At 49.7% G+C, this 27,855-nt stretch overlaps 6 protein-coding genes across 9 annotated transcripts; 4 read left to right on the forward strand and 2 right to left on the reverse strand.

The window, feature by feature from the left end:
- The first annotated feature begins 840 nt into the window (after positions 1–840).
- eif5a (eukaryotic translation initiation factor 5A) lies at positions 841–5,734 on the forward strand. Its single transcript, XM_037455818.2, has 5 exons — positions 841–917; positions 2,528–2,715; positions 3,808–3,912; positions 4,048–4,179; positions 4,406–5,734. The coding sequence occupies exons 1-5, from the start codon at positions 884–886 to the stop codon at positions 4,469–4,471; spliced, it is 525 nt and encodes a 174-aa protein (XP_037311715.1). The 5' UTR covers positions 841–883; the 3' UTR covers positions 4,472–5,734.
- Positions 5,735–6,332: 598 nt separating this feature from the next.
- Positions 6,333–7,604, forward strand: rpl22l1 (ribosomal protein L22-like 1). Its single transcript, XM_037455819.2, has 4 exons — positions 6,333–6,478; positions 6,944–7,060; positions 7,224–7,345; positions 7,423–7,604. The coding sequence occupies exons 1-4, from the start codon at positions 6,374–6,376 to the stop codon at positions 7,568–7,570; spliced, it is 492 nt and encodes a 163-aa protein (XP_037311716.1). The 5' UTR covers positions 6,333–6,373; the 3' UTR covers positions 7,571–7,604.
- Positions 7,605–9,877: 2,273 nt separating this feature from the next.
- Positions 9,878–13,987, forward strand: LOC119198672 (probable cationic amino acid transporter). The gene is made up of 7 exons (XM_037456099.2): positions 9,878–10,286; positions 10,414–10,650; positions 10,816–11,033; positions 11,114–11,260; positions 11,443–11,651; positions 11,728–12,506; positions 12,926–13,987. Exons 1-7 carry the CDS (start codon positions 9,986–9,988, stop codon positions 13,270–13,272), a joined length of 2,238 nt encoding a protein of 745 aa, XP_037311996.2. The 5' UTR covers positions 9,878–9,985; the 3' UTR covers positions 13,273–13,987.
- Positions 13,988–14,001: 14 nt separating this feature from the next.
- On the reverse strand, positions 14,002–15,856 carry LOC119198297 (claudin-11-like). The gene is made up of 3 exons (XM_037455275.2): positions 15,192–15,856; positions 14,929–15,093; positions 14,002–14,779 (listed from the first exon to the last, which is right to left on the reverse strand). Exons 1-3 carry the CDS (start codon positions 15,415–15,417, stop codon positions 14,517–14,519), a joined length of 654 nt encoding a protein of 217 aa, XP_037311172.2. The 5' UTR covers positions 15,418–15,856; the 3' UTR covers positions 14,002–14,516.
- Positions 15,857–15,975: 119 nt separating this feature from the next.
- Positions 15,976–23,994, reverse strand: LOC119198293 (nascent polypeptide-associated complex subunit alpha, muscle-specific form-like). Of its 4 annotated transcripts, none has more exons than XM_037455269.2 (12): positions 23,549–23,994; positions 21,737–22,370; positions 21,299–21,451; positions 21,134–21,220; positions 20,629–20,836; positions 19,350–20,345; positions 18,945–19,174; positions 18,485–18,671; positions 18,133–18,244; positions 17,865–17,985; positions 17,268–17,580; positions 15,976–16,646 (listed from the first exon to the last, which is right to left on the reverse strand). In XM_037455269.2, the coding sequence occupies exons 2-12, from the start codon at positions 22,349–22,351 to the stop codon at positions 16,492–16,494; spliced, it is 3,177 nt and encodes a 1,058-aa protein (XP_037311166.2). In that variant the 5' UTR covers positions 22,352–22,370; positions 23,549–23,994; the 3' UTR covers positions 15,976–16,491. The 4 variants fall into 4 exon arrangements, with proteins under 4 accessions (XP_037311166.2, XP_037311163.2, XP_037311165.2 ...); XM_037455266.2 differs by having other exon boundaries at positions 18,888–19,174; positions 23,549–23,993; XM_037455268.2 differs by lacking the exon at positions 23,549–23,994 and adding an exon at positions 22,879–23,100 and having other exon boundaries at positions 18,888–19,174.
- A 1,366-nt stretch (positions 23,995–25,360) lies between these two features.
- zgc:194621 (uncharacterized protein LOC795037 homolog) lies at positions 25,361–27,841 on the forward strand. Its single transcript, XM_037455274.2, has 5 exons — positions 25,361–25,872; positions 26,066–26,124; positions 26,777–26,860; positions 26,962–27,038; positions 27,277–27,841. Exons 1-5 carry the CDS (start codon positions 25,481–25,483, stop codon positions 27,319–27,321), a joined length of 657 nt encoding a protein of 218 aa, XP_037311171.2. The 5' UTR covers positions 25,361–25,480; the 3' UTR covers positions 27,322–27,841.
- The last annotated feature ends 14 nt before the right edge of the window (positions 27,842–27,855 follow it).

Raw genomic sequence — 27,855 nt, forward strand, 5'->3', positions numbered from 1 at the left:
GTATATCTAATGCAAGAGCTATGTGTTCTTTTTAAGTTACTTAAAACGGTAAATTAAATAAACCTTTGTTGCAAGAAAAAAATGTAAATTTGCTGTAGAATCTGTCAAGTTGATCTAAAAGAATACATTTTTTTTAAAAGACATTAAAATGTTGACCAGATGATGGCGCTCTGTGTAAGGAAAAGAAGCTCCAAAAACTTTGCATTTCTTATTTTACCTTTCTTTTCACTGTGTAACGCTGCCAACAACCCTCAATAATACATTACAGATGTACACATATTTAGAATCCTATCATGGAACCCTTGTTGGTGAGGACGAATATACTATATACACCCAAAGATATGGTGAAAGGATGTAAGAAATCAGATTTAAATGTCTTACTAAAGTTATGTTACGTTAAATAAAAACAGCTCATTATATTCACTGATGAAGAGACGACTCCATATGGGTTTAATATGTATATTGATGAAAATATTCATGACTTTTACTTTGAATATTAGGTTTAATATTCTTCACTGTGATACTGTTCCTCTCCCAGCACCGTTTATAGATATATACTTTATTAATCCCTAGGGTACACACTGATACTGCTACTTTTACTTGTGTCGTGTTTAGTTTTTATGTATATTTGTGTAGGATAGATCTTTTTACTTGGTACAATAATCAGAACAATGTCATATATTTGTAAGATAGTATTTTTAAATTTAAATTACTACCCCACTGCGATACTGTGGACGCCCCCGGTGTTCGAGAGCCGCCTCTGACCCGGTTGCCATGTCCGCTTACCTCCGACCTGGCAACCCTCCCTGCCGGAACACCGGAACCCGCGCGCGCCGCCCCTCCCTTCTGCCTTCTACGGATGCCGCAGTAAAGTTGGCCGCGCATGCGCACACTCGGGCCTCTTTTTTTCTCGGAAGGTAAGTGTGGCATGGCGCGTGTTTCTGCCTTAAGGGGGATAACAGGGACACCTAACTGCATTAAGAGTGAACCCTAACTGTTTTCGGAGGCGTCGAAGTAGACGGAGCCGTTAGTTTGATACATTGGCGGACGCGGTGCCCGTATTCCCGGCTAACGCCACCCGGGTTGAATCGAAGGGACGTGCGGCCTACGGCGCCGCGGCTACCGGGACAATATCCGAATAACGTCTGTAAATTTCTCCCGGTGACTGGTCACTGCGAGGCCCTGCGGTGTGATCGTCACACGGCGGTTCGGCTGTCGGAGCGTTAAACAAACACCGCGGCCTGTGAGCACCAGCCGCCGTCGACAGCGTCAAACCCGTTTGCTTTTTTTTTTTTTTTTTAATTTGAACGCAGCTGAATGGACCGTTAGACCTAGCATCGCGTTAGCATCACGTTAGCATCGTGTTAGCAACGCGCCTAGCGAACATAACGGTACTCGCTTCATTAGTAACACCGGCAGCAGAAGCGGCGCGCGTTGTCCGGTCTAAAAACACCGGCAGAACACGTGAGCATATCCGAACGACGCGTGTCGGTCTGAAAGAGCTCGTTTGAATCGGACCGAAAGAGACTTCCAGCTGATCCATTAGCCGTAGACGTGACGTTGGCTGGCTTCGTGCCGCTCACTGCCGCTGTTGTGCTGAACTCCAGGCCAGCCAGCCAGCTAGCTTGCTCAGGCTAATGTATTAATATCAAGTTACCCTCTTTAAACTCGCAAGAGCGCGTTTGATACAAGTCGTATAAAAACATGGTTACAACTATTACCGAGCACCCAGTGCTGGTTTAGTTGTTGGGGAGAAGTTAGTGTTCGCTAACATTAGAAAAACATGTGTTGGATTTGGAAGTGGCGCAGCCTCGTGCTGAGTCGGGGTCAAGCTGTCCGTGCTGCCACATGTCTGCCTGTCTGTCCCCGGTCGGGCTTCATTATTTTTAAACTTTTGATTTGGACCCGCGGGAACAGATCATGAGGGTGCTGCCTCGCGATGACCGGTCCACAGTTCGGGGCCCTGGAAAGGCTGCATTGGCCCGGAGCGATAAAAGATGGGGACTGGGTCTTTAAACTGATTTAAGTGAACCTACAAGAATTTAGCAAAATGTAGCCTGTAAATGTTTTGGTTTTTTTAAGCGATAACTTACACTAATCAAAACCTGAATAAAAACAGAATTCCCTTCCAATTCTGATTTTGAGACCGATCTTAATGTGTTTATATGTACATCCACGATTGGTTAATTACAGTCTGACTAGTCTGTAATGTGATTACGATTTGTATTGTCAGGTTTATTTGATTACATCTACAGCAAGTATATTTTGATTATGTCAGCTGTTGGATCAATATTAAAAATATCCCGTTATGCTGTCTAAGCACCAGATCCATTGGTTTCCACTGTAGCTGTAGACCAGAAGTAATCCATACTGTTTGTTAGATATTTCAGGTGTGGAGTTGTTTTCAACCCCCTCTGACAATATTTAGTATTACTAATAAATTACACATAGTGCTATGTTTAGTATTTGGCATGTTCCTTATCAATTATTCTGCTGTCGATAATTGATCCGTAAATATCTTTTGCAGCACCGCTGACCCATCGCAACATGTCCGATCCCGATCTTGACTTCACGGTTGGCGAGTCTGGCGCCTCCGCCACTTACCCCATGCAGTGCTCTGCTCTGCGTAAGAACGGGTATGTGGTGCTGAAGGGACACCCCTGCAAAATTGTGGAGATGTCCACCTCCAAGACCGGCAAGCACGGACATGCCAAGGTAAAAAAAAAAGCTGTTTGTTTACTGCTGTCAAAGAACAACCGCGTGAAATGCTTCACAAAATAATTAGTTAATATCGATGCATTCTAAAGTTATAAAACATTAAATGAAATGAGCAACCAAGAAAAACAAATACTGAATATTGCTCAGCGATTGGAGGAAGTCAACCTTCTATGGTGTGATTACGTTGTTCAAAGCAGCTGTTGAGTGACCGTGCAAAGCATTAAATGGAGTTTGGTCACCAACTGAACCCTGTGTGAAAGATGGCAGAGACCTGAGGTTTGGCTTTGGAGTTCTCGTATTCCTGCCCAGTCTGAGTCAAGCTGTATGTGGGGGGGGGGGGGGGGTAGTTTTTCTGAGGGACCTAAACTTGTCCTGAGCCAGTGTCGGTTTAGTTCGGATCCCCATTATGACCACCATCAGCAAACGACACCATCCAAGAGAACCATTTGGTTCTTCTTAATGCTCGGTGTCGGTGACCTTGTGTTTTGGTGAAACCAGATGACATCATGCAGGTTCAGCTGTACCTCCTTCAGCTCAAACTCCAGCAGAGACAGTCCACCATGGACAGACCCATATCCTGCAGTTGGAGCTCCGGAAGGAGAGCTCGTCTTCCTGCAGCAGCGTCTCTTTCTCCTCTGTGCTGGATGGACTCTGGCGCTCAGAAGCGCAGCGGCTTTCCTCTTAGACCATAAACACCTGAAGAAGAGTCCTCGTTGTAGCACATAACCACTTTTCGGTTCTCAGACATGTACTTTCCCTCCGGTCAGGCTCAACGTGGATGGAATAAATTCATATTTTGGCAATATATTTTCAAACTTTCAATCACTTTTTCTGATATAAAAAGGATGAACTGTAGAAAGTAATCTTAACGTTTTGGAATCGCTCTACAGCTTCTTCCTAAACTGGCATCAAAAGCCTTTGCGTTTTTTAATGATTCGTGACCTGGTGAGGGCCAACAGATGCAAACTGGCTGATTAGTTTGTTTGATCAGTTGTGTATGTGATGCGTCTATAAACCTCATGTTGGTTCTTGATCTTTGCAATTTTTCTTTAAAACGTGACCTCACTTCTTTTCTTTCTTATCTTTCAGGTCAACCTGGTTGGAATCGACATCTTCACCAACAAGAAGCATGAAGATATGTGCCCCTCCACCCACAACATGGATGTTCCCTCCATCAAGAGGCTAGATTACCAGGTACAACTCCAGCACTCTTATCTCTCACGTGGAACTGCAGTTAAACAAAGAAAGCACAACGTCTGAAGGACGTGACCGCAACCTTTTGGGCCTATTTTAAATTGTCAAATGTCCCTTTCCCCCCCCCCCCCCAAGCTGGTTAACATCAATGATGGCTACATGTGCCTGATGAGCGACACCGGGGACATCAGGGAGGACCTGCGTGTCCCTGACAGCGAAATCGGCAGAGAAATCGAGGGGAAGTTTGAGGCTGGTGACGAATTCATGGTGAGTGTTCAAAGAAAACACAAAGCTCCCTGTTGGAGGGGGGCTGGTTTTGACATAATGGACAAATGTTTAAAATCACTTCATTAAAGGTGTAACGCCTGAGGTCTAAGCATTGGGGGTTATGTTCATGGACAGATAGGGGTAGAAAGTGGTCACATGGGGGGGGGGGGGGGGCAGCAAGCTTCAGATGATTGACTGGAACACGTTGTGGGCTTCTTCCCTACAGGTCACCGTCATCGCTGCCATGGGGGAGGAATGTGCTGTCGCTACCAAGGTCCTGGCCGGCAAATAAGGGGACGGACTTTGCTTCCCAGGCAACAAGCACCGCCCACAACCAGTCTCCTGCATTCTCATTGGTTCTGTCACCAAAGCGTCGGCCTTCACAGACAACCTCAATCATTCTGTTGTGATTTCATCGTTTTTATCCCTCCCTGGCCCCCCCTCCCTCCCTCCCTCCCTCCTCACTTTTTATCATTTCTCCTTTGCATTGCTGATGGGAGTTCCACTGTGGCTCGCTGCGTGGTCCTCTGCTCTGATCACTGAGGTTTTGTTTGGTTACAATCTACTTTATATATAAAAAAAACACTTCAAAAATAACGCATCAGTTGCTCATTCCTGCTTCGTCTCTCTGCCTTCAACACCTTGGTTTCGCCACTCACATTCCTGAACGTTTTAACAACGGGATTCAGCTTTTGTATGATATTTTTTAAAGTCTTGATTAAAGCTGGTCTAGAGCCTTTTAGAGGGAACGTGCAGAGGACAGTTTGAGTTGTTGAAGCAGTGGGAGGGAGGAAAAGTCTCTGTAGATGTTAACTTCGGGTTCAGGCCGTCCTCTAGCAGCCATTACCATCCAGCATGGCCCCCCCGCTCTGGTCCCCGTGCGGATCGGGGCTCGATGAGGCTCCCCCCCCCCCCCCTGTCCCCTCCTAGTTGTTGGGATTGGTGGTGGCTAGCACTTGAGGTCCACCCCAGCATGTCAAAGCTCTAAAACAGAAAAGAAGTGTTTTTTGTTTTTTTTCTCCCCCCCCCCCCCCCCCCCCTCTTAGAAGAACAGAAACTTCAGTGATTTTACCCGTGTGATGCCAGTCTCTTGTCTGTAGAAGTTTGAGGAGCGCTTGTGCGCTCACACCTCTCGTCCATTGGGAGGGGGGGGGGAGGGTTGAGGGCTCGCCCCGCTATCCCCCCCCACCCCCCCTTCCCCTTCCCCCCCACAATACAAAAGGAGTGTAATACCTTGTTTTGAGAGGCATGAGTGTAGCGGTGTGGGCCTCCGAAATGTGGAAGGCGGTTTGCAGTGAGGCGTGTTTCTTTTTCCGAGGGATCGGGTTGGGGAGGGTGGTAGAGTTGCAAACATTTTTGTTCACTCGAGGCCTTTGTCACCTGACTGGAGATGGCAAAAAAAAAACAATAAAATAATGAAACAATGGAAAAAAACTGCAAAACTGTCTGGTTTTCTGCCTCTTGCATACGCTGTAATTGTTAAAATGTAATGCTGGTTGACAGTGAAACACGATGGAAATAAAATGCCCAAATCTGAGCAAAAATACTTAATTCACTTTTTGTAGTTTGAGAGCTTTGTTTTTCTGTGGATGTTGGGATGATTCAGAAAAATAATTACAATATGCAAAGGTACTTCTAATCATGTGATATACAACTGAAGCGCTACTGCAAGATTAAAGGCCAAAACTAAATGTAGGAGACGTTACACGACCAGGGAGTATGACAAAAGTATTTCAGTGACACACCCAGCGCGGTGGAATATAGGACGCATCACCGCGAGGCCGCTGAAGGATTCTCTGACTCATCAGGGCGGATTTAATTTTGTGCTTTCACCCAAGTGCGGCTGAATGAATTCAATGTGACTGTGTGTGTTTGAACAAGTTGTGAATGATTGACCAGGCTCAGCAGGTCTATTATCAGGGTGTGTTTGGGCTGGGGTTGACCTTTAGACCTTTATCATCCCACAGCTGATGAAACCTAGAGAGCTAAACCTCCAGTAGAAAACCCCTTGCTTTTAGACAAAGCTTAATTTAATTTAAATCAAACTGTCTGTATTATTGGCAGAGTTAATCTTAAATAACAATTTAACGGATAACTTCTCCTTCAGCGACATCACAGGTGGTTTCGCCACTCGTTAAACGAGCTATTTTTACCGATTTATTGTGTTTTCTTCTTCTCTGCAGAGATATACTGTATGTGTTACCATATATGGCAAGGGCGTTTCAAACGGCGCAATCGACGTCACGCCTGCGTCACGTCCGGTTCTTCCTTTCACTTCCGATCTCCTAACATGGCGCCGGTAAGTCGCACCAGCTCCTCTGGAATCAGCGAGTTTTTGCGATATTCATCCCAGTAACGTTTCCCGAACGTGTTCCGGTTCATACACAATGCAAATAAAATACATCTGTAAGCGCTTAACTGTGTTAAACACCGTTTCTTTGTGGTAGGAAGCCGATAAGGTAGCAGAGTTAGCATTAGCTCGCTGCCGGCCACAACGTTAGCTAGCACGTGTTTCATTATTTGCTGGAGGCCTACTATTGATTAAATTGTGTTTTAGTTCATTCTTTAGCTCATAATAAAGTAGAACCTTTTGTGAATGTCGATAAGTTAACTATGAGACTCTAAATAAGTGTCTACGACGACAAAAAGTAACTCGTTACGATGTTCTCGACTAGTAAAAGCTAGAATGCTAATATAGGGACTTTTATGAAGAGAGATTACAAGTTCCTTAAGATTTTACTGATTTGAGTTTTTATTCTCACAGCTAAAGCAGAGAAGGCCGACTGTGAGCAGGTCCAAGTCCAAACGAGGAGCTGCATGGAAGTTCACTTTGGACCTGACCCACCCAGTGGAGGATGGGATCCTGGACTCCGCCAGCTTTGTAAGTATTCTCAAAAAAAAAAAATTTATTCATCATGGTCAGAAATGTTGAGCGTGTGGAGGTTGCAAGCGGCTAACCCTGCGTCTGGACTAGGGCCCTCTTCCCTAGCTCCGAATATACTAGGGTTCTCTTCCCTAGTGCGTCACTGTGTTCTGTCCAACAGGAAACCTTCCTCAAAGAGAGGATTAAGGTGAACGGGAAGACGGGGAACCTGGGCAACATCGTCCAGGTCGGCCGCATGAAGAACAAGATCAACGTCACGTCCGAGAAGCAGTTCTCCAAAAGGTGAGATGAGAGCCAAACGGACATTGTAACAACATCCGGGATTTGAATTCAGAGACTAAGTGCTCTCTTCTCACCAGGTACCTGAAGTACCTAACGAAGAAGTACCTGAAGAAGAACAACCTCCGTGACTGGCTGAGGGTCGTGGCGTCCGACAAGGAGACGTACGAGCTGCGCTACTTCCAGATCAGTCAGGACGACGAAGAAGAGTCCGAGGCAGACGAGTAAATGATGGAGAATAAATGCGGAAAGGGAAAAAATACTTTTGCTTTGTTTTCATTTTGCTGCTGTTAAAAAGTTGTTCTTGATAAGGGAGCGATTTAAAGGGTCTGTTGACTTCTGGTGTTTGTTTGCTTAACTGTCGTACTTGCTGCTCAAATTATCCCAATTTAAACAATGCGTCCAGTGAGAATGAGTCTTATAAGTGCTAAAATGAGTTATTTGTTTGTCTCTTGTCAGATTAGGTACGCGTAATTAAAACCACAGCCATTTACTATCCTTAAAGTTTAGAATAACTTTAATAGAGGTGTTCTTTTTATTTTGTCCAGCCTATCAAATTAGTATGAAATTCATAGTTTTGTTAAAAGTGGCCACTTAAATTTGTCAAACCAGGCGCTATTTATGAAGGGCTCAAATGTCAAGGACCACAGTCCTCGTGGTGCTCTTAACAGACTTGGTGTGTTCCTCTCATTCCACCCAGCCTACTTTTATTTGACGTGATTTCTGAAGCTCGTCCTTAAACCTGAAGATGATTGTGTAGCAGTACGTCAAACACCAGGTGGTGCTGCAGGTGCTAAACGGTGATATTGAAAGCTAATATTTTTCGACAGACATGGAAAGTTTAAGAATTCTACCAAAAATGTTTTTGTCTCGTTGATATTTCCCAATAGATCAAGAGGCCAATATCTAACTTGTGTAATATTGACTGAACCCTCTGGTTAGTTTCAGCGTTACGACCCTTAAGGCTTCGTACTGGCACTGTCCATCTGGCGTGTCTTCAGGCTGCCTGAAAACCATGACTCCCTTAAACAGAAAAGGATGTTTCGCTGTGTGTGTGTGTGTGTGTGCGTTCATCTGTTGCGTATAAAACACGTACGCTGTGGAATGTCTTCACCTTCAGATGCTCTGCAGTCAACTCGTATGGTTTTTACAGAGTTGGTTTGTTATTTTACAACATGCAGACGCTCCAAAGAGACTCTAAACTTAAAAAGCACACGGGTCAGGGAATGAAAGGAGGAAAAAGATAAACATGACTTTGTCACGTTAGTGGAAATATGTCTGGATGGGCCCCTAAAATGTATTAAGGTACAACATGACCAAAAGGAAATGAAGACCAGCCTGAATCCAGAGGAATCGTGCAGCAGAATACTGGTGAAGTTCTGCAAACTGGGTCTGATCAGTGCAACTCAAACTGGCATCATCTGTCACATGATGCAGCCCATGCTTTGGATCAAGTGTTTTCCCCAAACTTTCCTCTTAGCCAGTTTGTGTAGCTCGGTGTCTTGTTTCTCCTGTTTCAGACCATTGTGTTACCAGGTAATCCGACTCCTCGCATCACGTTACAAGATAGAACGTGTAGGCGTAGGATAGAGTTCTTTTTGTGTCTTGGGGTGCAGAAGATTTGGATCGTCCTCCAGATTGACCCGACACACACACACACACAATGTATTTCTCCTGTGCGGGGTCCCTTGTGACATCATGCATTACCTCGTCCCTCACAATCACAAACACACACCTGGTAGGTTTCTCAGCTCTGCACACAAAAAGTAAATAAACGTCACCTGCAGCAGCTGCAGCTCAAAGTTAATTCACACACCTTCACAGCAGCTATTCTAGCCTCCCTCCTTTGAATAAATGATGACACACACACACACACCTGGTCATACTCCGGTGTGGAATAACGTATCCATCTGATGAGGTGGGGTCAGGTCTGAAGGATTAACGCTGTCGCCTCGTCACCATTTCCTGCAAGTCTGCAGAGGACGTGGACTCAACCGACTCGTCCTCTAGAAAACAAGCCACAGGTGAGTGTATTTACCTGTGTGCTCAGGTGTGCATCTTTAAGTTTCTTCACTGTCTTCAAGCCAGCCTGTTGGTGTCGATCACGTCTGCAGATTTAAATAGAGGTTTTGGTTCTAGTTCCAAAGTGTTCATGTCAGATTTGTATACGTTGGTCCAGTTTTATTTCCCTCAGTCGTACCTTTACCTGTGAAAGTAGATCCTCAGTCTTCATTAAAGTTTCAGAGAGGGAGTCTCGCTCCAGTGAGTGATGAGAACAGCTGATGGTGGCTCACATCCTCAGGAATACCCGCCTGGTATTGGCCCTTTTATGATTGCCCTCTTTATTTGTTCAAGAAGGAATCAATAATGAATGAAAACAATTCAGTTTGAGCGTAATCTCAGGAAAAGGAGTAATTTAAAGGGTGAATTGTTTTATCATCCTATCAATAAGAAACAATTCATGTGTACTTCTTTTATTTTCATTGATACTTTCTTCCATGTCTGCTTTGCCTTCATTTCGAGGTGCAGATCTTGAAGAACAAAGAGAGGAAAGAGGCCTGACGAGGAGATGGGAGTGAGAGAAGCATAGAGGTGGGAAAAGGTAGACAAGCCGCCTTCAACAGGTGACACCCGGGCGAGGCGATGGCGGCGTGGCTCGGCCGGCTGCCGCTCGGCGACGCCTGGTACGACGTGTGCTCCCGCCTGCTGCGGACCAAACCCGTGGGCTCGATGGCGCACGGCTCCGATGACCTCACCGAGCTCGGGGAGGGGTCGGCGGTCGGGCTGGCCAAGGTCCTGACCACCGTGGACCTGGTGTCGCTCGGGGTGGGCAGCTGCGTCGGCACGGGGATGTACGTGGTCGCCGGGCTGGTCGCCAAGGCGATGGCCGGGCCCGGGGTCATCCTGTCTTTCATTATCGCGGCGGTGGCGTCCATTCTCTCAGGTGAGGCAACGGAACCGTGTCCAACCGAAGGTGGTCGGTACTGTCTGACTTCCTGATTAATCTGGAATCTCTAATCTTACCAAACGCCGATTGCCTCATTGAGCTTTGTGTGTATTTCGGGTCACAGGTGTGTGCTACGCAGAGTTCGGTGTCCGGGTCCCGAAGACGACCGGCTCCGCCTACACCTACAGCTACGTGACGGTCGGGGAGTTTGTGGCGTTTTTCATTGGTTGGAACCTGATCCTGGAGTACCTGATTGGCACAGCGGCGGGGGCGTCGGCTCTGAGCAGCATGTTTGACTCTCTGGCCAATCACAGCATCAGCGACTACATGATAACGCACCTGGGCACGCTCAGGGGACTCGGTCAGTACGATCAGCCCGACGTCTTTCATCAAGTTAAGAGTATTAACAATTGACTGATTGTAATCTAATCAACAGAGAGGAAGCCCTTCCCGTCATATCGGTTCTCGCTCATTCCAACACTTAACCATGAAGTAGTTTCCTCCTAAATGGTACTGTTGCTCCCAGGTAAAGGTGAGGACACGTACCCTGACCTGCTGGCCCTGTTCATCGCCCTGCTGGTCACGGGGGTCGTGGCTCTCGGCGTGCGGAACTCGGTGGGCTTCAACAACGTCCTCAACGTGGTCAACCTGGTGGTCTGGGTCTTCATGATCATCGCCGGGCTCTTCTTCCTCTCCCCCAGCAACTGGGGGGGCGGCAGGTTCCTCCCGTACGGCTGGTCAGGGGTGAGACGAGCAGCCGTCTCTGGCAGCCTTGCGGTGTGGAAGGAGTCAAAAACGAAGCTGGTCTCTTGTTTGCCCGTCAGGTGATGCAAGGTGCGGCCACTTGCTTCTACGCCTTCATCGGCTTCGACATCATCGCGACGACGGGGGAGGAGGCGAAAAACCCCAACACCTCCATCCCCTACGCCATCACGGCCTCGCTGGTCACCTGCCTCATGGCCTACGTGTCGGTCAGTGTTTGCTGTAACTTTGGGTTGTTTTTGGATAAAAGCAAATTGGATTGAAGGAGAAATAAAAGCCTGAAAGCAGGCGATTGGCTGCTAAACCCGTCAATAACAAGGAGCTTCCACCTCTGATCTGGTCATGGTGTGGGGACAGACGTTGGATGAGCGACTGGTCTTCCTCCGTGCAGGTGAGCGTGATCCTGACTCTCATGGTGCCCTACGACCTGATCGACGGCTCGGCTCCCCTCATGGAGATGTTCGCGGTGCACGGCTTCCTGTGGGGGAAATACGTGGTGGCCGTGGGCTCCATAGCGGGCCTCACGGTCTCTCTGCTGGGCTCTCTGTTCCCCATGCCCAGGATCCTCTACGCCATGTCCCGGGACGGCCTGCTCTTCGGGTGAGGGGGGGCGCCAAAAAGGTGACCGCAAGGGTTCTCCAGTTCCCGGGCCGATTGATTTGTGTTGTGTGTCCAGGTTCCTGTCCCACGTGTCGGCGTTCACGCACACGCCCGCGGTGGCGTGCGCGGTGTCGGGGAGCCTGGCGGCGCTGCTGGCTCTGCTGGTGAGCCTGCGGGACCTGATCGAGATGATGTCCATCGGCACGCTGCTGGCCTACACCCTGGTGAGCGTCTGCGTGCTGCTGCTCCGCTACCAGCCCGACGAGGAGAGCGACGCGTACAGGCCCGGCGCCGCCGAGGACGGGGTCGGGATGGACGGGGTCGGGGCCGCCTCAACCAAAGATGACCAGGGGCTGATCGGAGGCCCGGGCGGCGACGGGGCGGCGTCCTACCACGGCGGCGGGGCCGAAGGAGACGGGGACGGCGCCGAGTTCCACACCGGCCGCGCCTCGCTGCTTAAAAGGCTTCTGGGGGGTCACTACTACACCCTGAGGCTGCGGCTGGCGATGCCTGACGCGTCGGCCCGGCCCACGCCGGCCACCGGCCGCACGGTGACCCGCTGCACCGTCCTCTTCTTCCTCACGTCCTTCCTCCTCTGGTCAACCGTCATATTCGGCGTGGAGCGGGGCACCGGCATCGGGGCGGCGTTTTCCGGCCTCACGGCCACGCTGATGGCGGGTTCCTTGGCGAAGCTTTTGGTCACGATCATCCAGCAGCCGCAGAGCGCCACCAAGCTGCCCTACATGGCGCCCGGCGTGCCCTTCGTCCCCGCGACGGCCATTTTGGCCAACAGCTATCTGATGCTGAAGCTGTCTCCACTCACCTGGGCCAGGTTCACCGTCTGGTGCTTCATTGGTGAGAAGAGACCCTCTTGATGTCAAAGGCAGGCTTTCTTCCTTTAGAATATACATGTTCTCTTATTTTAGTCCTTATTTCCACCACAGAGGCGAGCTAGTTGCTAACGGTTGATTGTTAAAAATGTTAAAACTGTCTTTTCTTTTTCTTTATATTAGTTTCCAGCTCTTTTGTTGGGGAAATATTGTAATTTAATCCATTATCAGATTTCACAATATAGGAAACACTTACTTACTTAATTTTATTCACTTAGATCATAGTCCTTTATCATAGAGTTTGAGACACCAAACTGAAGCATGTAAAGTACACATTTAGAGGAGCGTATGGATTAGATGGAGCAGATAGAAGAACCTGCAGCTGGTCGGCAGATGACGGGCCTTCTGGAAGCCACGACGCGTGACGGTCTTGATGTTCCTCAGGTCTGCTGATCTACGCTTGTTACGGAGTGTGGCACAGCACGCTGGAGCAGAACGCCCGGGAGCAGCAGGCGCACGCCAGCTCCTACCAGCGCTACGACAACCACCTGGACGACGACGACGCCGGCGGCGACGTTTTGGAGCGCGACGAGAGGCCCTACCAGGGCTGGTCCGCCCCGGAGGAGAGGGGACACCAGCAGAAGCAGGAGGAGGACGCGTGCGAGGGCGCAGAGCAATACGAGCGTAACGGCGAGCAGCGTGGCTATCAGTCCGAATCGGGGGGCCAGTCCGCAGGCAAGTCCAGAGGGAGGACCAACCACGGCTTTGACGTGGATGAAGAGGAGGACTGAGCAGAGGTCGCTTCCTCCAGAGGGCACGGTCTTTTGAAAGGACATTTTTAATTGTCACCAGAAGAGGACAGAATGGACGACCTCCCATCGCGGCACCCTGGATGTGCACCGACAGACATCCTGCTTCCACAGACTGTGCAGAAGAAGTGGGCGTGGTCATCGCGAAGTCTCCTGCTGGTTTGTGGACTCCCGTTTTCAAGCCTTAAACCGTAAACTCTTGCTGGAGCCTTTTTGGATTGTGGCTCCTCACCAAGTTGTTTGTTTTTGCAGAAAATGTATGGAAGTTACCATATTTGGATGTATGCGTCTCTGGCACCTATCAATCAGAATGTAGCCTCGCCCTAAAGCATACCTTGCTTTATAGTTGCTTTATGCACAAAGCTTGTCTTAAAACTTTATTATATCTAGTGACCAGCAGGGGGCGACTCCTCTGCTCCCATAGACGTCTATGGTCTCTAGTTTCAAGTCTTCTTCAATTCAGCATGATGTTCACTTTGTGAGTCAAAGACCATAAAGGAGGGGATGCTTTAGGGCGGGGCTTAGTTTGATTGACATGTCTCTACCAGAGACACACTCCAAATATGGTGACTTCTGTTCACTGGTCCCAAAAAACTGAAAATGGTGACACTCACTCTGCTTCTGTACTCAAGTCAGGTTCTTCTCTCATTGGTTGAAACATCGCGGGGGCGGAGCCAGAGACTCCTCACTGTCCATTCTGTTTCTCAAATCTCAAACAACTTCTGTCAACAATAACAATGTTGGTTTCATTAAAACTCACATCTCAATCTGACAAACAGCTTTTAAGAAGAAATGGCGTCTCCACTTCGGCTCTTTGGAGGCCCTGGAATTTACTTTAGTGTGTTTTTACTGGTTTGAGTGATTCGGTTTTTACCGGGAACTCGTGTTGGCGTGTGCACATTTTAACGGACGTTTCAGGAATAAATGTCTAATTTTGAGTGAAACGCTGCGACTCTTAATCTCTTATAAACCTTTATTAGATTTGACACTACAGGTGCTCGATTGATACTTATTGATTATGCTGTCTATAAACGAGGAAGCTAAAAGAGTTTCTGGTACATGATCGATCTAAACTAGATACTTGCAATCTGAAGGTAACATTTGGAAAAACATGCAATTTAAAGTGAAATAATATACATTTCAACAAAACCAAACCAAACCAAATGCAGATGACGTAATTCACCTCGGCCTAAATGTTTAATGATAAATCATGGCGCACGGCGGCTTCACACTCGCTCGCTCTTGGCGTGGTTGGCGGGGGGGTCCAGCGGCGTGGCCGTGCCCCCCTGCCTGGAGTAGTAGTAGAAGCTGTTGCCCCCGCTCTGGGGGCCGGGGTCGATGCCGCGGCAGAACAGGATCACGGCGGCCCCCAGCAGGCAGAGGCCGGAGCCCACCCAGCCGGCGTAGAGAGAGAAGCCGAACGCCATCAGGTGCTGCTCGCGGTGGGCGGCGATGGGGAACCAGACCGTCGATACCACGCCGCACACGGCTGGAGGACGCAGGGAGACACGGGGGACGTACGTTAGGAATCCATCTCTGGACATTGTGGAGGGTACTCACTGATCACACTGTGCGACGCAGCACTCCTGCATCTGTACATCTTAAAACGACTCTGTGAGTGAGTGTGCTCTTCCTCACCCATGAGGAGGAAGAGGACGCCTCCCACCCAGGCCCGCCGCTGCTTGATGGCGGCGTTGTCGTTCTGCAGCCGGACGAAGGGCATCGACATCAACACCAGCAGCAAGGAGGGAAGCCCGAGGAGACACGAGCAGATCATCAGAGCGCGAGATGTTTGGATGTAGGCTGGGGAGGGGTTAAAGAAGGGGGGGGGGGGGTTACAGAACACACTCATGACTGGTTTTACAACACAGATGATGTGAAAAGTTTCTTGTTTAAGTCACCTGGCAGGGACAGCACCTGGCTGAGGGCCACGCAGTGGTAAAGCGCGGGGGAGATGACGCACTCCGCCCACAGTCCCCGCGAGCCCAGCTCGTCCATGCGGACGCACGTGGTCACCGAGTAGTCGCAGGTCCGAACCCAGTCGTTGGTTGCCGTGGCGACGATGATGCCGACCCAGCCCGCACAGCTGGCCGCGCCGCCGCTCGCCTGCCTGCACAAGTGCGCCATGGCGGTCACGCGCTTCACTCTGACCAAATTAAAGCAATCCGAGAAACGATGGTTCTTCGCAAAAACTCCAAATATTCACTTCTCTCTGCGTCGCTGCTTCTAACGGATATTAAATAATTCAAATGATCCGAATAGAAGAGTTCGCTCCTTCGAGGTGATCCGCAGGGCAGAAAGGCTGAGAATGAGATTTATTAAAGGGAGTGGTGAAAAACATAACTTCAATCCAGACGAGAAGCCAATCCGAACACATGTGAGATCCTAATTTAAACCAGATATGGAGACAGACTCGAGGCACAAAAACAAAATCAAAACTTATGCTTCAGAAAAAGCAGCAGATACGGACCCGGAATGTTTGCTTAGCATTTGAGCTTTATCGATGAATTCAGTCGTCATTGTATCAGTTTATTTAATAAAATACTGGTTATTTCCATCGTTTTACTCATCTGCCTCACTGCTGCCCTCTGCTGGCTCCTCGGGGATTAAAACCCCCAAAAGATCAAAGTTAACTGATTAATTATTCATTTGTTAAATAATTTCAAGCATGAAACCAACAAAATGTCTCTTTACTGATAGTGACCTTTTTTAATCCACAGACAGGTTGTCCAGAATATAATTATATAAAACATGAAACTTTCATTAATCACTTACAAAGTCTACGTATTTTTATTATTATTATTGTTATTATTTTTTTACACACACACCGGTTATATTAGCTACTGGATAGATTTTCTTTGTTGACGTCACGTTCTAAAAAAACTAAATAGACAAATTTATATATATATTAAATGTTCAAAATCCTTCATGAAATAGCTTCAAATTTACACTCTCCAGTGGTGTGAAAAATGTACAGAAAGGACCAAAAATCCCCCCCATCTGGTCTCCTGCTACAGTCCGATCGGCCCAAACGGATGAATTTCTTCTGGACTCTTCTGCTGGCGTCTCTAAGGCCACACCTCGATCTATAATCTCATAAATGACCGTGAATCTCTTTTTGTGACGTTGTCCCGTCGTCCTTGGTGTCAGCTTTTGTGTCTGGTGAAAGCTCCCTTGCCCCCTCGCCTCCTTGCCTCCTCCTCACTGGTTCCTTAGCGCGTTGATGTGGGCGCAGATCTTCAGAGCCGGACCCAGCTTGATGTTCATGCTGGTCATCAGGTGGTCCTCGGTCAGCAGCAGCAGCGCCTGGCCGTCGATCTCCTGCAGGCGGAAGGCCTCGGCCACGTCGCCGCAGCCTGCAGCACAAAGGAGAGCACATCTGGACCAACACATCTGGACCGTGGCACACATTCTCTACTTCAGAGCTAAATCCCTCAAGAAAACTGCAACTAAACCTTTAATGCAATTGTTCTATTCTATAATTGTATTTCTTGCATTCAGCGTTCAGCATTTCTCTTTTTTAAGCAGCAAAACAAACACAAATTCCTTGACATTTCTTTTCATTCTGAAGGGAAATCAAAGAAAAAAAAACATTAATTACTATTAATAACTTACCGAATTCATGAATAAACAAGTTGAGCGTCACCATGATCATATAAGAAGAGCTTTTGTCCCAAAACAACCTTTTTAAAAGGTTAAATGGTTGTTTTCCTGCAACTGCATTTATTCTATTTAGGGAATTAATTGTTCCCATAACTTAATTTATTTTGTTTGTTGCAAATAAAACAGAACTCGTTTGCAGTCTTTACACAGCAGTGGATTGTGGGAAAAGAAGATGCTGACATGGCGTTTTCAGGTGATGCAAAGTGTCGCCACCTGCTGCCCGATCAAGGCGCTGCATGTTTGCGTAACTAAGGACAGCCGAGCGTCCTTTCTGGTTATTGATCGGCATCGGGGGGGGGGGGGGGGGGGCTCACCTGGCAGCGTGTGGATGAAGGCGGTCACGTCCTCCACGCTCCACTGGGAGGGCGCCGGCTGGAAGGTGCTGGTGGGCGCGGAGGAGGTCAACGTGGGCGCCGACGCCCTCCTCGCTCGCCGCGCTGCCCGCCGCTCCATCCTGGCCGTCATGGCAACGGCAGGATCCTCCTCCATGTCCTCCTCCTCCTCCTCCTCTCCCCGTTCTCCCTCCATGTCCTCCTCCTCCTCATCCTCATCCTCCCCCTCGTCTTCGGCCGCCGCCTTCTCCTTCCCTTCCTTCTCCCGCCGCCCGGCGCTCCAGAGATCGCGAGGCTGCAGAGACGTGAGTAATACAACGTTTATTAAAACTCTCAGTAAATGAAACACATGTTGTTATTTGAATGTATTTTTGTACTTAGTTTCATTTCTTTGTTTAATCTGTTGCCTGAGAAGTACTTTGAACTACTCTAACCTGCATAAAAGGTCTGAATAATACAAAGACTGATTGTGTAATACGCTCCACTTAAAGTACTATAAGTACTGTATTATCACTTAAATATACCTGCGTGTCGGAGTACTGTGAGCAGTGTGTTTGGTGGTGAGTTCAATGTCCCTACCAGTCTCAGGAGAAGAGGCTTCCCGGGAACAGACTCCGCCCTGTTCAGGACTGGGCGGGGCCTCTCGGACCGGCTGCCGGCGCTCAGAGCGCGCAGGCGCTTCGTCAGCCGGACGTTGAACCTGACGAAGAGAAGAACGAAGGGTTAATGGCGACCCTCGTCCGCGGCCTCGATTCGCACTCGCATATCTGCACTCGGCACCTGTGCTGCGTCCCCTGCGCACCACATCCTGCACACAGCGCCGCAGCCAATCAAACCCGGGCCTCACCCGCGTGCACAGGAAGTGGAGCAGAATCGCTTGGACCGCATGAAGTTGTGGGCGTGGCCTCGCTTCCCGCAGAACTGGCAGTGCAGCACCGTCCTGTCCCTGTGCGTCGTCCCTGTGTGCGAGACATCGAGACGTCGGTCGCCGTCTTTACTGAAAGTAACCGTTATTTGTCTCTGGATTCTTTTAACACTATGAAGATCTGTTTGACAACAATCCAAAATCACAGAAAACATATTACACGTATGTACTGTATGGAGGTTGTGTTTCACAATGAGAACTTAAGGATATTAAAGATATTCCCTAAAGTACCAGACTTTTCCTCTACGTAGTGAAAGGCCACAGAGGCTCTTACGGTCGACGAGGTCGTCTGCGTCTCCGGCCGCCTCGCCCTCCGACTCGCTGGAGCGCGGCACCGCTTGTCCTGCTGCGTTCGTTGCGTCCGCTGCGTCCGCCACAGGCGACGCGGCGCTCCCATTGGTCACGTTCACTTCCTCCGGTTGGCTCCCCGGCTTTTGGACCAATAGGGACGAGCGGTTCACCTGCAACGAGAAGGAAAAACGGTGGCTGAACACGCTGAGAGTTTGTTGTCCTGAGATGGACCATGATGACGTATTTAAGCATTTAGCTTCACTCACACGCTAGACGTAGCATTTTGCTAAAATGTAGCACTTTGCTAAAATGTAGCAATGTCATTTTAAATGCATCTTTGTTTTATTTCTATAGATTGACGAGAAAAAGCTCTGTGTGCTTCGTACAGGAAACGGCTGCAGCCCCTCCTGGATGACGAACCCCTCCACCAGGTGAGTCAGCACCTGCTGGCCCTCAGGCCACGCCCTCGGCTCCCAGGGCCCGCCTGGCGACCGGTCGACGCTCTCGGACTCGTCCCCCGATTGGCCGAGGGGTTCCACCGCCGACCGGGCCGACTCGCCGACTTTCTCCGACAGGCTGACGGCGGTCTGTGGCGGGAGGGGGGGGGAGATATCTGTCGAGGGGGGGGCGAAGGGCGAGGGGGGGGGAGACTGGGAGGAGAGGCTGGACAGCGCTGGGAGGAGCAAAGACAAAGATCTCAGTCAATAAGGTCCTCACCAAGTATTTCACAATGTAATACTTGGTGAGGAGTTTATTTTGTGACAACCAGTGCCTTTCCGTGATATCTGACATAATATGATGCCTTTATGTTGTGCAATGATCCCAAATGTGTGTAAAGGTAAATATACCTGACTGGTTGTCGGACTGCGTCGACATGTTCTCACAGAAGTCCTCCTGGCTGACCGGCTGCAGGTCCTGGTGAGACCGACTTTGGACGGAGACCTCCGGTGCTGGGACAGTTACTGGGACGGGTGCTGGGACAGTTGCTGGGACGGGTGCGGAGACCGGTATTGGGACAGGTACTGGGACCGGTACTGGGACCGCTTGGACTGGAGCCTTAACGAGGCCTGTGGGGGGTTTCGAGTCTTTAACGGCGTCGGGCGTGTGGACAGGTTCCATCTTCTGATGGATCTCAGACTGGTCCATGGCGGCCTCCCCTCCCTCCTGCTCCATCTTTTTCTCCTCTCCGTCGCTGCGGCCCTCCTCCGTCACCTCCATTTGCTCCTCCTCTCCGGCCGTCTCCGCTTCCTTCCGGGCGGCGAGGCCTCCTTCCCGCGGCCTCTCCTCCTTCCCCTCTGTCTCCCCCTTTGGGTCTTTACTGGCACTCGCCTCCCCCCTGACTCCCTGCCTCACCCCTCGTCCTCTCTCTCGCTGCTCCTCTCCGGCCTTCCCCTCCCCTCTCGGGCTGGCAGGCGGCGCCTGAGGCCCGGGCTGACTGGGGGGGGGCGGCGCACTCAGGAGTGAAGGAGGCGAGGGGAGACAGGAGGAGCTGTTCTTTGGCAACGACGGGTCGGGAGGAAGAGGAGGCGCCTCGCCGCTCCACGTCCTCTTCAATGGGCCGGGCGGCTCTGGCGGCGCGTTCTGGCGTCCAGAAGAGAGGGCGATGATCTGCAGCTGCCGCGCCGCCGAGGGCGAGCGCTCAAAGCGGGCCGCGGCGGACACGGACGGCGGGCCGCGCAGCGCCTGAGTCAGCGGCCTGCTGACGGGGAGGGGGGCCCGACAGGCGGGGGGGGCAGCGCCGATCGGCTGGAGGGACGCGGTCTGCCGCGGCGCGGCCGCCCTGTGGCCGTTGGCAGGATGGAGGCGGGGCCTGAGAGGGACGACTCGCACCGGAGAGTAAAGAGCTGTAAGAGGAGAGAAAATGGATGGAATTAATTAAGTTGAACAGGAAAAGCCACGTTCACGCTTCTTTCTATTTTATGAATCATGTCTTTGTATAAAATGAATAGTTTGTGGTCATTTTATGAAGTAATTGCGCAGTTCTTCTTCTTCTCCTTACTAAGGATAATTACTGCTCAAACCATGTGACTGAGTGAGTGACCCTCTGCTCTGACCAACGGGAAGCTCGTGCACGTTTTCCTCGTGCTGACCGACAATCCCGGAAGTGAAACAGGAAGTGAGACCTACTCGGGGGCGGGACGGAGAGGTGGCGCCCGGGTGCGGTTGGTCTCTCCGTTGCCGCGGCGCAGGACAGCGGTCGCGGCCTGAGGGGGGGGAAGAGGGGGCCGTGAGGGCGAGAGAGGGGAGGCGGGGCCGAGCAAGGCGGCTTGAGGCGCAGGGAGGGCGGGATGGTGAGGGCCCCGTGGGGGGGGGGCCTCAGGGTGAGACTCTGGAGCTGGATGAGGAGACAGAAAGAAACATCAGTTCGATTCTGTTTCCAGCCTTTGTGCTAAGCTATGCTAAGCTATGCTAAGCTATGCTAAGCTATGCTAAGCTATGCTAAGCTATGCTAAGCTATGCTAAGCTATGCTAACTATGCTAACCGGCTGCAGCCTTCACATTTGGAAAAGGTTCAGAGACATTTCAGAAAAAAAGTTACAAGAAGTGAAAAAACAACCCTAAAAAAATTCTTTTCACTGTAACTAAGAGGGGGCGGGGCCTAGAAACGGTCTCACTTTGCCCCGCTGCTCACCTTAGCGTAGGCATGGTTAGAGGAAGGAGGAGAGCAGGAAGAGGAGGAAGAGGAAAGGGAAGGTCGCATAGCGGACGTGAGAATCAGCTGCAGGAGGAAAAGGAGAGAATAAACGGGAGGAAATAAGAAGAGGATCATGCATCGTGTTCGTAGAAGTGTGTTTACCATCTGAGCTCTAAGCAGCACCTGGTCCGGCCCAGACCCTTTGAGACCTTTCCCCAGGAGCAGTGTCTGCTGGGATACCCTCTGCCTCACGGGGGAGGCACTCTGATTGGCTCGCACAAGACCAGGTGTGCCCACAGGATGAGGCTGTGATACCTGCAGCAAAACAAAAGAAGCTTTTAGAGACAGAGATAAGCAGGACTGTTTTAAAGGAAAGGCGGGAGATAAAATACACCTGTTGCTCCGTGTCGTTACAAATTTGGTTGGCCTCAATTTAAGATGCCATCTACGCAAAGTGAAGGTTGGTATTTACATACACATGATTCTGGGAAGTTTTAGTTTTAGTACAACGCATTACAAGGAAATATGATTTAAGTTATATAAAAGTTAAAATAGACCTTAAATTACATTTACCTAATGAAGAAATAGGACTGTTCCTACCTGTCGGCCTGGACTGGCCGGCGTGTGGAAGGGCGTGATGGGCGTGGAGGTCGTCACCGTGGATACGGGCCTGGCGTTCCCATTGGTCTGCCCGGTGGAGGTCTTGGATGACATGCTGATGCTGCTGCTGTGCGTTGCAGGAGAAGAGGAAGAAGAAGGGGGGAGGGCCAAGGTGCTGCTTGGCGCCACGGGGGGGGTAGAAGAGGCAGCGGGGAGAAGAGGAGCCGGGGGTCGGTGTTTGGGGGGGGATGTTTTGGAGGCGCCTGACGGGGATGGAAGGATCGGGCGAGAGTACGTGCGCAGGGCGGGGACGGCGGTCGAGGTGAGCTTCGGGGGGGGCGGGACGAGAAGGTGGGGGGATGGAGCGCCCCCGGCCGCCGCCACCCTGGGGACGTGGGTCGCCGAGACGGAGGGAGCTGGGGTGAGAGGGGGAGGCGGGGAGGAGGTGGCGGGCGTCATCACGGGCGCGAGGGAGTCCAGGAGCATGGGGTTGGGGGTCAGCCGAGGAGGGTTGGGGGTCGTTGGGGCGGAGGCGTCCGCCGCGGTCCGGGGGGCGGTCCCATTGGCGTGCTCGCCGGGCTCCGATTGGCTGTGAAGGACGGGCTCTCTGTCCATGCTGCACGGCGCTAACGCTCTGCAACAAACACACCTCGTCAATATCAGAATGAATGAATGAATCTGTGTTAATTATTCTAATACACAAAGGCCTGAGAGAAGGTCAGGGGTCAAAGAGATTATAGATTATTCACTAGGGAACGTTTCTCTCGTCTTCATCAAGCTTCTTAATGGTATTCAATCGTTCATCTAAAGCTTCACTTATTGCTCAAAAAACATATTATTGCATAAAGAAACAATTCAGCTTGTTTTGTATTATACAAACGATTTAAATTCTAAATGAAAACGACACCTTTTAGTAGCCATTTCCACTTTTTTTTATTTCTTCCTGATATTTAGCCGATCAGGAAAAAAAAAAAGTGAGATTGAATAAAACACATGTCAACAAACTGCATCATTTACCGTTTTGGGAGAAAAGGGAATAAATAATAAACATGTGTGTGTCGTGGGGATTCTCAGAGATAGTAACAAACACAGAACCCCCCCCCCCCCCCCCAGTAGACCACAACCCCTCCGTCCTTCCCCACCAGAGTCTGATCCATGGCAGCAGGTCACGTGCCCCCCTCCTCTCCCGGGGGGCTTGAGGTGTTGCCCGGGGAACCACCTGCATCCCAGCGGGGTCCCTCGGGTGGAAGTGAACTTGTTCCTGTAATATTCTTCTCTTTAAGTCAACTTCAAATCACTGTGCCGACAATCACCACCTCGTTGGTCCATCTGTCGTGTCGTACGTCAGCAGAAAAGGGAAGTTTAGGGGTACAAGTCTCCCCCCCCCCCTGCAAGAGGCACCTCCAATATTAGACGTTAACGTGAGTGCAAAATTTGCATGTGTGTGCTTTTTTTTTTAAAGAGGGGAGGGGAGGGGAGGGGGGGGGGCACACGGGTCCGCAGCCTGAACTCGTTCCTCGAGCAGGTGCCCCCTCCGCAGATGCTAACATCTGCCCCCCCCGCTCAGCGCGTCACTTATGTTCCCGCAGACGACGACGGAGACGACGGCGGTGACGGCAGCGAGTCGCACGGTGGGGGTGACGCTAGGCCACGGATCACGCGTGTGACTATGAAGAAAAGACCAGGAGATGTGCACAGGCCTCCAGCGCCAACAAGTCTCACGATAACAGCCTTTATTTTTTTGGGAGGGGGGGTGGGGGGGGTGGCGGTCACATCTACGTTCTGCGTAAAAAGGGCGCTCCGCTCACTTACCCCTCCTCTTTAAATCGGCGTCGTCCTGCGGGTCGTCCCCGGCGCGGTCCATCCGAAAGTCGGCGCGTTAAGTCCCGGCGCGTCGCTGCGATCTGACGCGCGGACGCGGGGCTTCGTGCGTGTTTCCCCGCAGGCTGAAACGGGGCGTGAATGGAGCTTCACTTCCTCGTCTGACAGCGCAGGGAGCTCGCCGCGAAGTGCGCGTCACCCGCCCCCGAGACGACAACGCCACCTCTGAGTGTGTGCCGTTAACTCGCGCAGGGAAAGTCAAGCGCACGAGTGCGCGCGCACGCCCGCGCGCATAGAGAAACACGCGACGTCCCACGGTAACGCGGACCCGTGTGTGCGCATGTGTCGCACACTTTGGGTTTCTCACATCTGAGGATCTCTCTCTCAGTCCCGTCCAGCAAGATGCGGGGTGTTGGGGCTCCCCGCGGCCCCCGCCGTTCTCCGGTGGACCACCACCGTGCGCACCTGCCTGGAGGGAGGGAGGGAGGGGGGGGGGTGTCTGTGGTGGGAATCGTGCCGGTTCGGGGGCCACCGGGTTGCGGGTTGCGAGGGGCCTGGTTCGGGTCCGCCGATGGAGACAGCGCGATGGAAGGCGGGTTCAAAGAGCGCGACGGCGGCGAGACAGCACCACTCAGAGCCCGGGAGGACCGCGGAGACTCAGCCGGTGTCTCCCCAAGCAGCCTGAGCACCGTGTATTTAGATGAGGAGTCTTTCACGGTGTTTCTATTACAATATAAGGGATGCAGTTGATCTACTTCTTGAGGTATTAGCTAACAGTATGAACCATCAACAGGTAAAAATACACGTAGTGGCTTTAAGTGTAGGGGAATGCGAGTATGAAATACCTCTGGCTATTTAAAACTATTTTACTATTATATATATATTGCTTTTCACCTATGTATATCATACAACAGCCTTTAAAGGGTTAATATATTGGGTAAACTTGGTTGCAGTAGATTGTTGATATACTAAAAATATTCTTTAGGTTATTTTATAATGAAGTAATTGAATATAATAACCACTGAGGAGCACTTAAATGTTGTGGTTGGCCTGTTAGATGAATCTATAGCAAAGTGATAATACCTTGAAAATATGACTTAATATCACTGTAATCATTCTCTCTTCTTACTCAATCTTACATTTTAATGCATTCACTTTCAACACTTTGTACATTTTAAGGGTTTCATAAACAAAATGTATTAAATTCACACTGTAGCCAATCACCTGACGGCGTGTGGTCATGTGACCTGCGTGCAGCCGCACATCGCTAATCGGATGAGCCTCTGTGATTGGACAGACTGGACTCGGACATCTACTGACAACCAAAACTCTGCTGCGTCACAAACTGACGTTAATCTGCGGCTGCATCAAAGTCGACGTAAACACAGTCATGCCACCGGAAACCAGGTGGCCCTGCCTTCAGAATAAAACGTGGAATCCTCGTTCCTTTTTTTCAGGTAAAAGCTGGATCATCCCAAACCGGAAACAGGGAACACATAAGCGATGTATCAGGATATTTCAAGAATTATACTGTTGGGAAATTAGCCTGATTAACCGATGTAGGTATTACAGTATCACAAATCCTACTGGGACATTGGTGTGGAAATAATATTTAACTTTTTTCCCATGACAGTTTTTCGACCAAACATATCTTGACGAAATTTTTTTTGACCTAAAACTTCTTTACTTTATCTTTTCTTCTTACATAACGATTCCTCTTCATTTGTGCCACAATTGTCTTTTACTTTGAAAGATGGCACCGGAACTCCGTGTACCGGATCTCTTCAGTTGCTACAACGCAAACTCCATTGCAACCGAGTCATTGAGAGCGTAAAAGTGCGATTTTAGGTGATGAATCCATAGCATACAGAAGATGACCGCTATGTTTGTCAAGACGGAAGCGTCCCTTTGACATAAAAAAAGATGCAGGCCACAAAGGTGATCAAATCGAAGCCGGTGGAGGCCCCGAGAAAGACCCTCGAGCGCAGCAAACCGCCGAAGGTACCGCCGGTGGACGCAGCACGCAGGGAACTCAAAGTTCCTGCAGTACGTAGAAGCCGCGCGGAGAGCTGCCCGCGGTGTCCCCCTCGGGAGGGACACCCCGGGCCCCACGGCACCGCCTCGAAGCCCGGCTGCGAGAGGAGGTCCCGCTCCAGCGCACCGACAACCACCGCGGACCGGGACCACCGGAGGGGGACCAGCTGCTCCGCGAGACCCGCGGCGGTGGCGCCGAAATGCCGGGAGATGAGCGCCGGTCCCGGTCAGAGGGGAGAGCTGCGGGGGGTCCGGACTGAGGCGAGGCGCGCATGTGAGAGGTGAGGCGGAAGTGACGTGCACGTGAGAGACCCTCCCCTTTTACGTGCGTGTCTCAGGGCCCCTTTGAGGGTGTGCGTGAGAGTAGTAAAAGCAGGTGCCTCTGCTGAGGGGTAATCCCTCCCGGGGAAAAGTACACTGTATAAAACGAGCCCCTTTAGAGAAACTAAAATAATAAAATATTTTCTGTTTCAGTCACAAAGCTTTCACCGTCATCCCCCCAAACCCCAAAAGGAGAAGAGAGATCCAGAGAAGTGAGTCATCATGTGTTGTTTGAACCAAATACAAATTCTGATTTTGTTTATTTTAGAGAATAGTATGTAGTCCCTGGTGTTACAAATGTCCTCCTGAAATACGCCCAAGGACGTCCTCTGTGTGTTATGGTCTGTTTGTCTGTAAATGAACCAAAATCTACTTAATGTCCAATCTACTAAATCATCTTGTATTGAAGAAGATTTGAAACTTGAGATTGAGACCATAAATGAATGTATAATGTTTACTCAGGGACTAAATCCAGAGAGAAGTAGAATAATTCTCTCATAGACGTCTATGGGAGCAGAGGAGTCGCCCCCTGCTGGTCACTACACAGGATGCAGCTTTCGATGGCTTCACCTGAGAGCAGCTGCAAAAGAGAGTTTACTGCTGCCTTGTTTGTATTAAAGTCGTAACCACCCATTGTTTTGATTGGTTACTGATGGATCAATAAGTGTTCAAATTGTCTCATGTGCATTCGAATAATATTCAAGGATTTTTATTTAACGGATACCTTCTCTCAGCAGCTTTAGTTCACTTATTATACACTGTGGTCGTATTTTTCTTCCACTTGTATCCTGTGCATATATTGTGTGACGTCTCCACATGTAGCCTCAGGTCTGATTGTTACGGGACGTGTGATTGGTTGAGCAGAGGCGGAGGCGGAGCTCGCCGCTTTGGAGGCGCTTCGACTGAGCAGAGCGATGGCTTATGTCTCCATTGACCCCAGCAGTGTGGGTGAGAGCCACACACAGAGGAAGATGTATAATGTGTTGTGTATGCATCTGACTGTGTGTGTGTGTGTGTGTGTGTGTGTGTGTGTGTGTGTGTGGTAACAGGTGGCTATTTGAGTCTGGAGGAAGTTCGCTTGAAGCAGCAGCAGGAAATGATGGAAGCAAAAAAGAAACAGAAACCGGTCTGACACCGCATTTACGTTTTATTTCATGAAAAGAATAAGCACCAAAAGTAAAAGAAGTTTTCAGAGTATTATATCATTTTATAATAATAATCAGAAACTGTGAAGGAACTAGACGAAGCCCTGTGAAAGGGCCCTGAAGTATCAAGCAGTACATTAAGTGTACTTGTGGTGGAGATATTTTTGTAGTAAACCGTAATCATTTGTGGTGATTATTTGCCTTGTTGTTGTTTTTAAGGTGAGTAAAGGTGTTTCGGAGCAACCAGCTGTCCTGGAATGTTGAGTCAACTCTCCTCGTCTCGTGTGGCAGCTGAACTCAAAGTGTCGTGATTATCTTCACTAAAGACTAAATGTCAATAAATAATGTACAGAAAGACATCATTTATATCAAAAAGTGGCTCACAGAATATATGTTTTGATAACTGTGGTTCAGTGTGTAATGTATTTTTTAATATAAAATGTATTTATCAATGGTTTGTTCAGTGCAAATTACAAATATAAACAGGAAACCCAAAGTTTTTTTTGTAGCATTAATGAAGGCAGCAACACAAATGTATCAATAAACCCTGAATGAGGTCATGAGTTAATACCAATCAGGCCTCGTTAGGAAGTGGTTCCCACATTTAACTTTAACTGGCAATGCAACATGTTACTATCAAGTGTTCATTGTGCAGATGTAGGCAGCCTTTTAATATTAGTAATCTTTCTGTCAGTCTTAAGGAATTTTATAGGTATTGTCTTTGTATTGTGGTTTATCATTTGAATCATATTTCTTTCCATAAATTAAAAGTATTTATTCTGTGATCAGCTGGGGTTG

This window comes from Pungitius pungitius, chromosome 19, assembly GCF_949316345.1.
Source record: "Pungitius pungitius chromosome 19, fPunPun2.1, whole genome shotgun sequence".
Classification (NCBI taxonomy): Eukaryota; Metazoa; Chordata; class Actinopteri; order Perciformes; family Gasterosteidae; genus Pungitius; species Pungitius pungitius.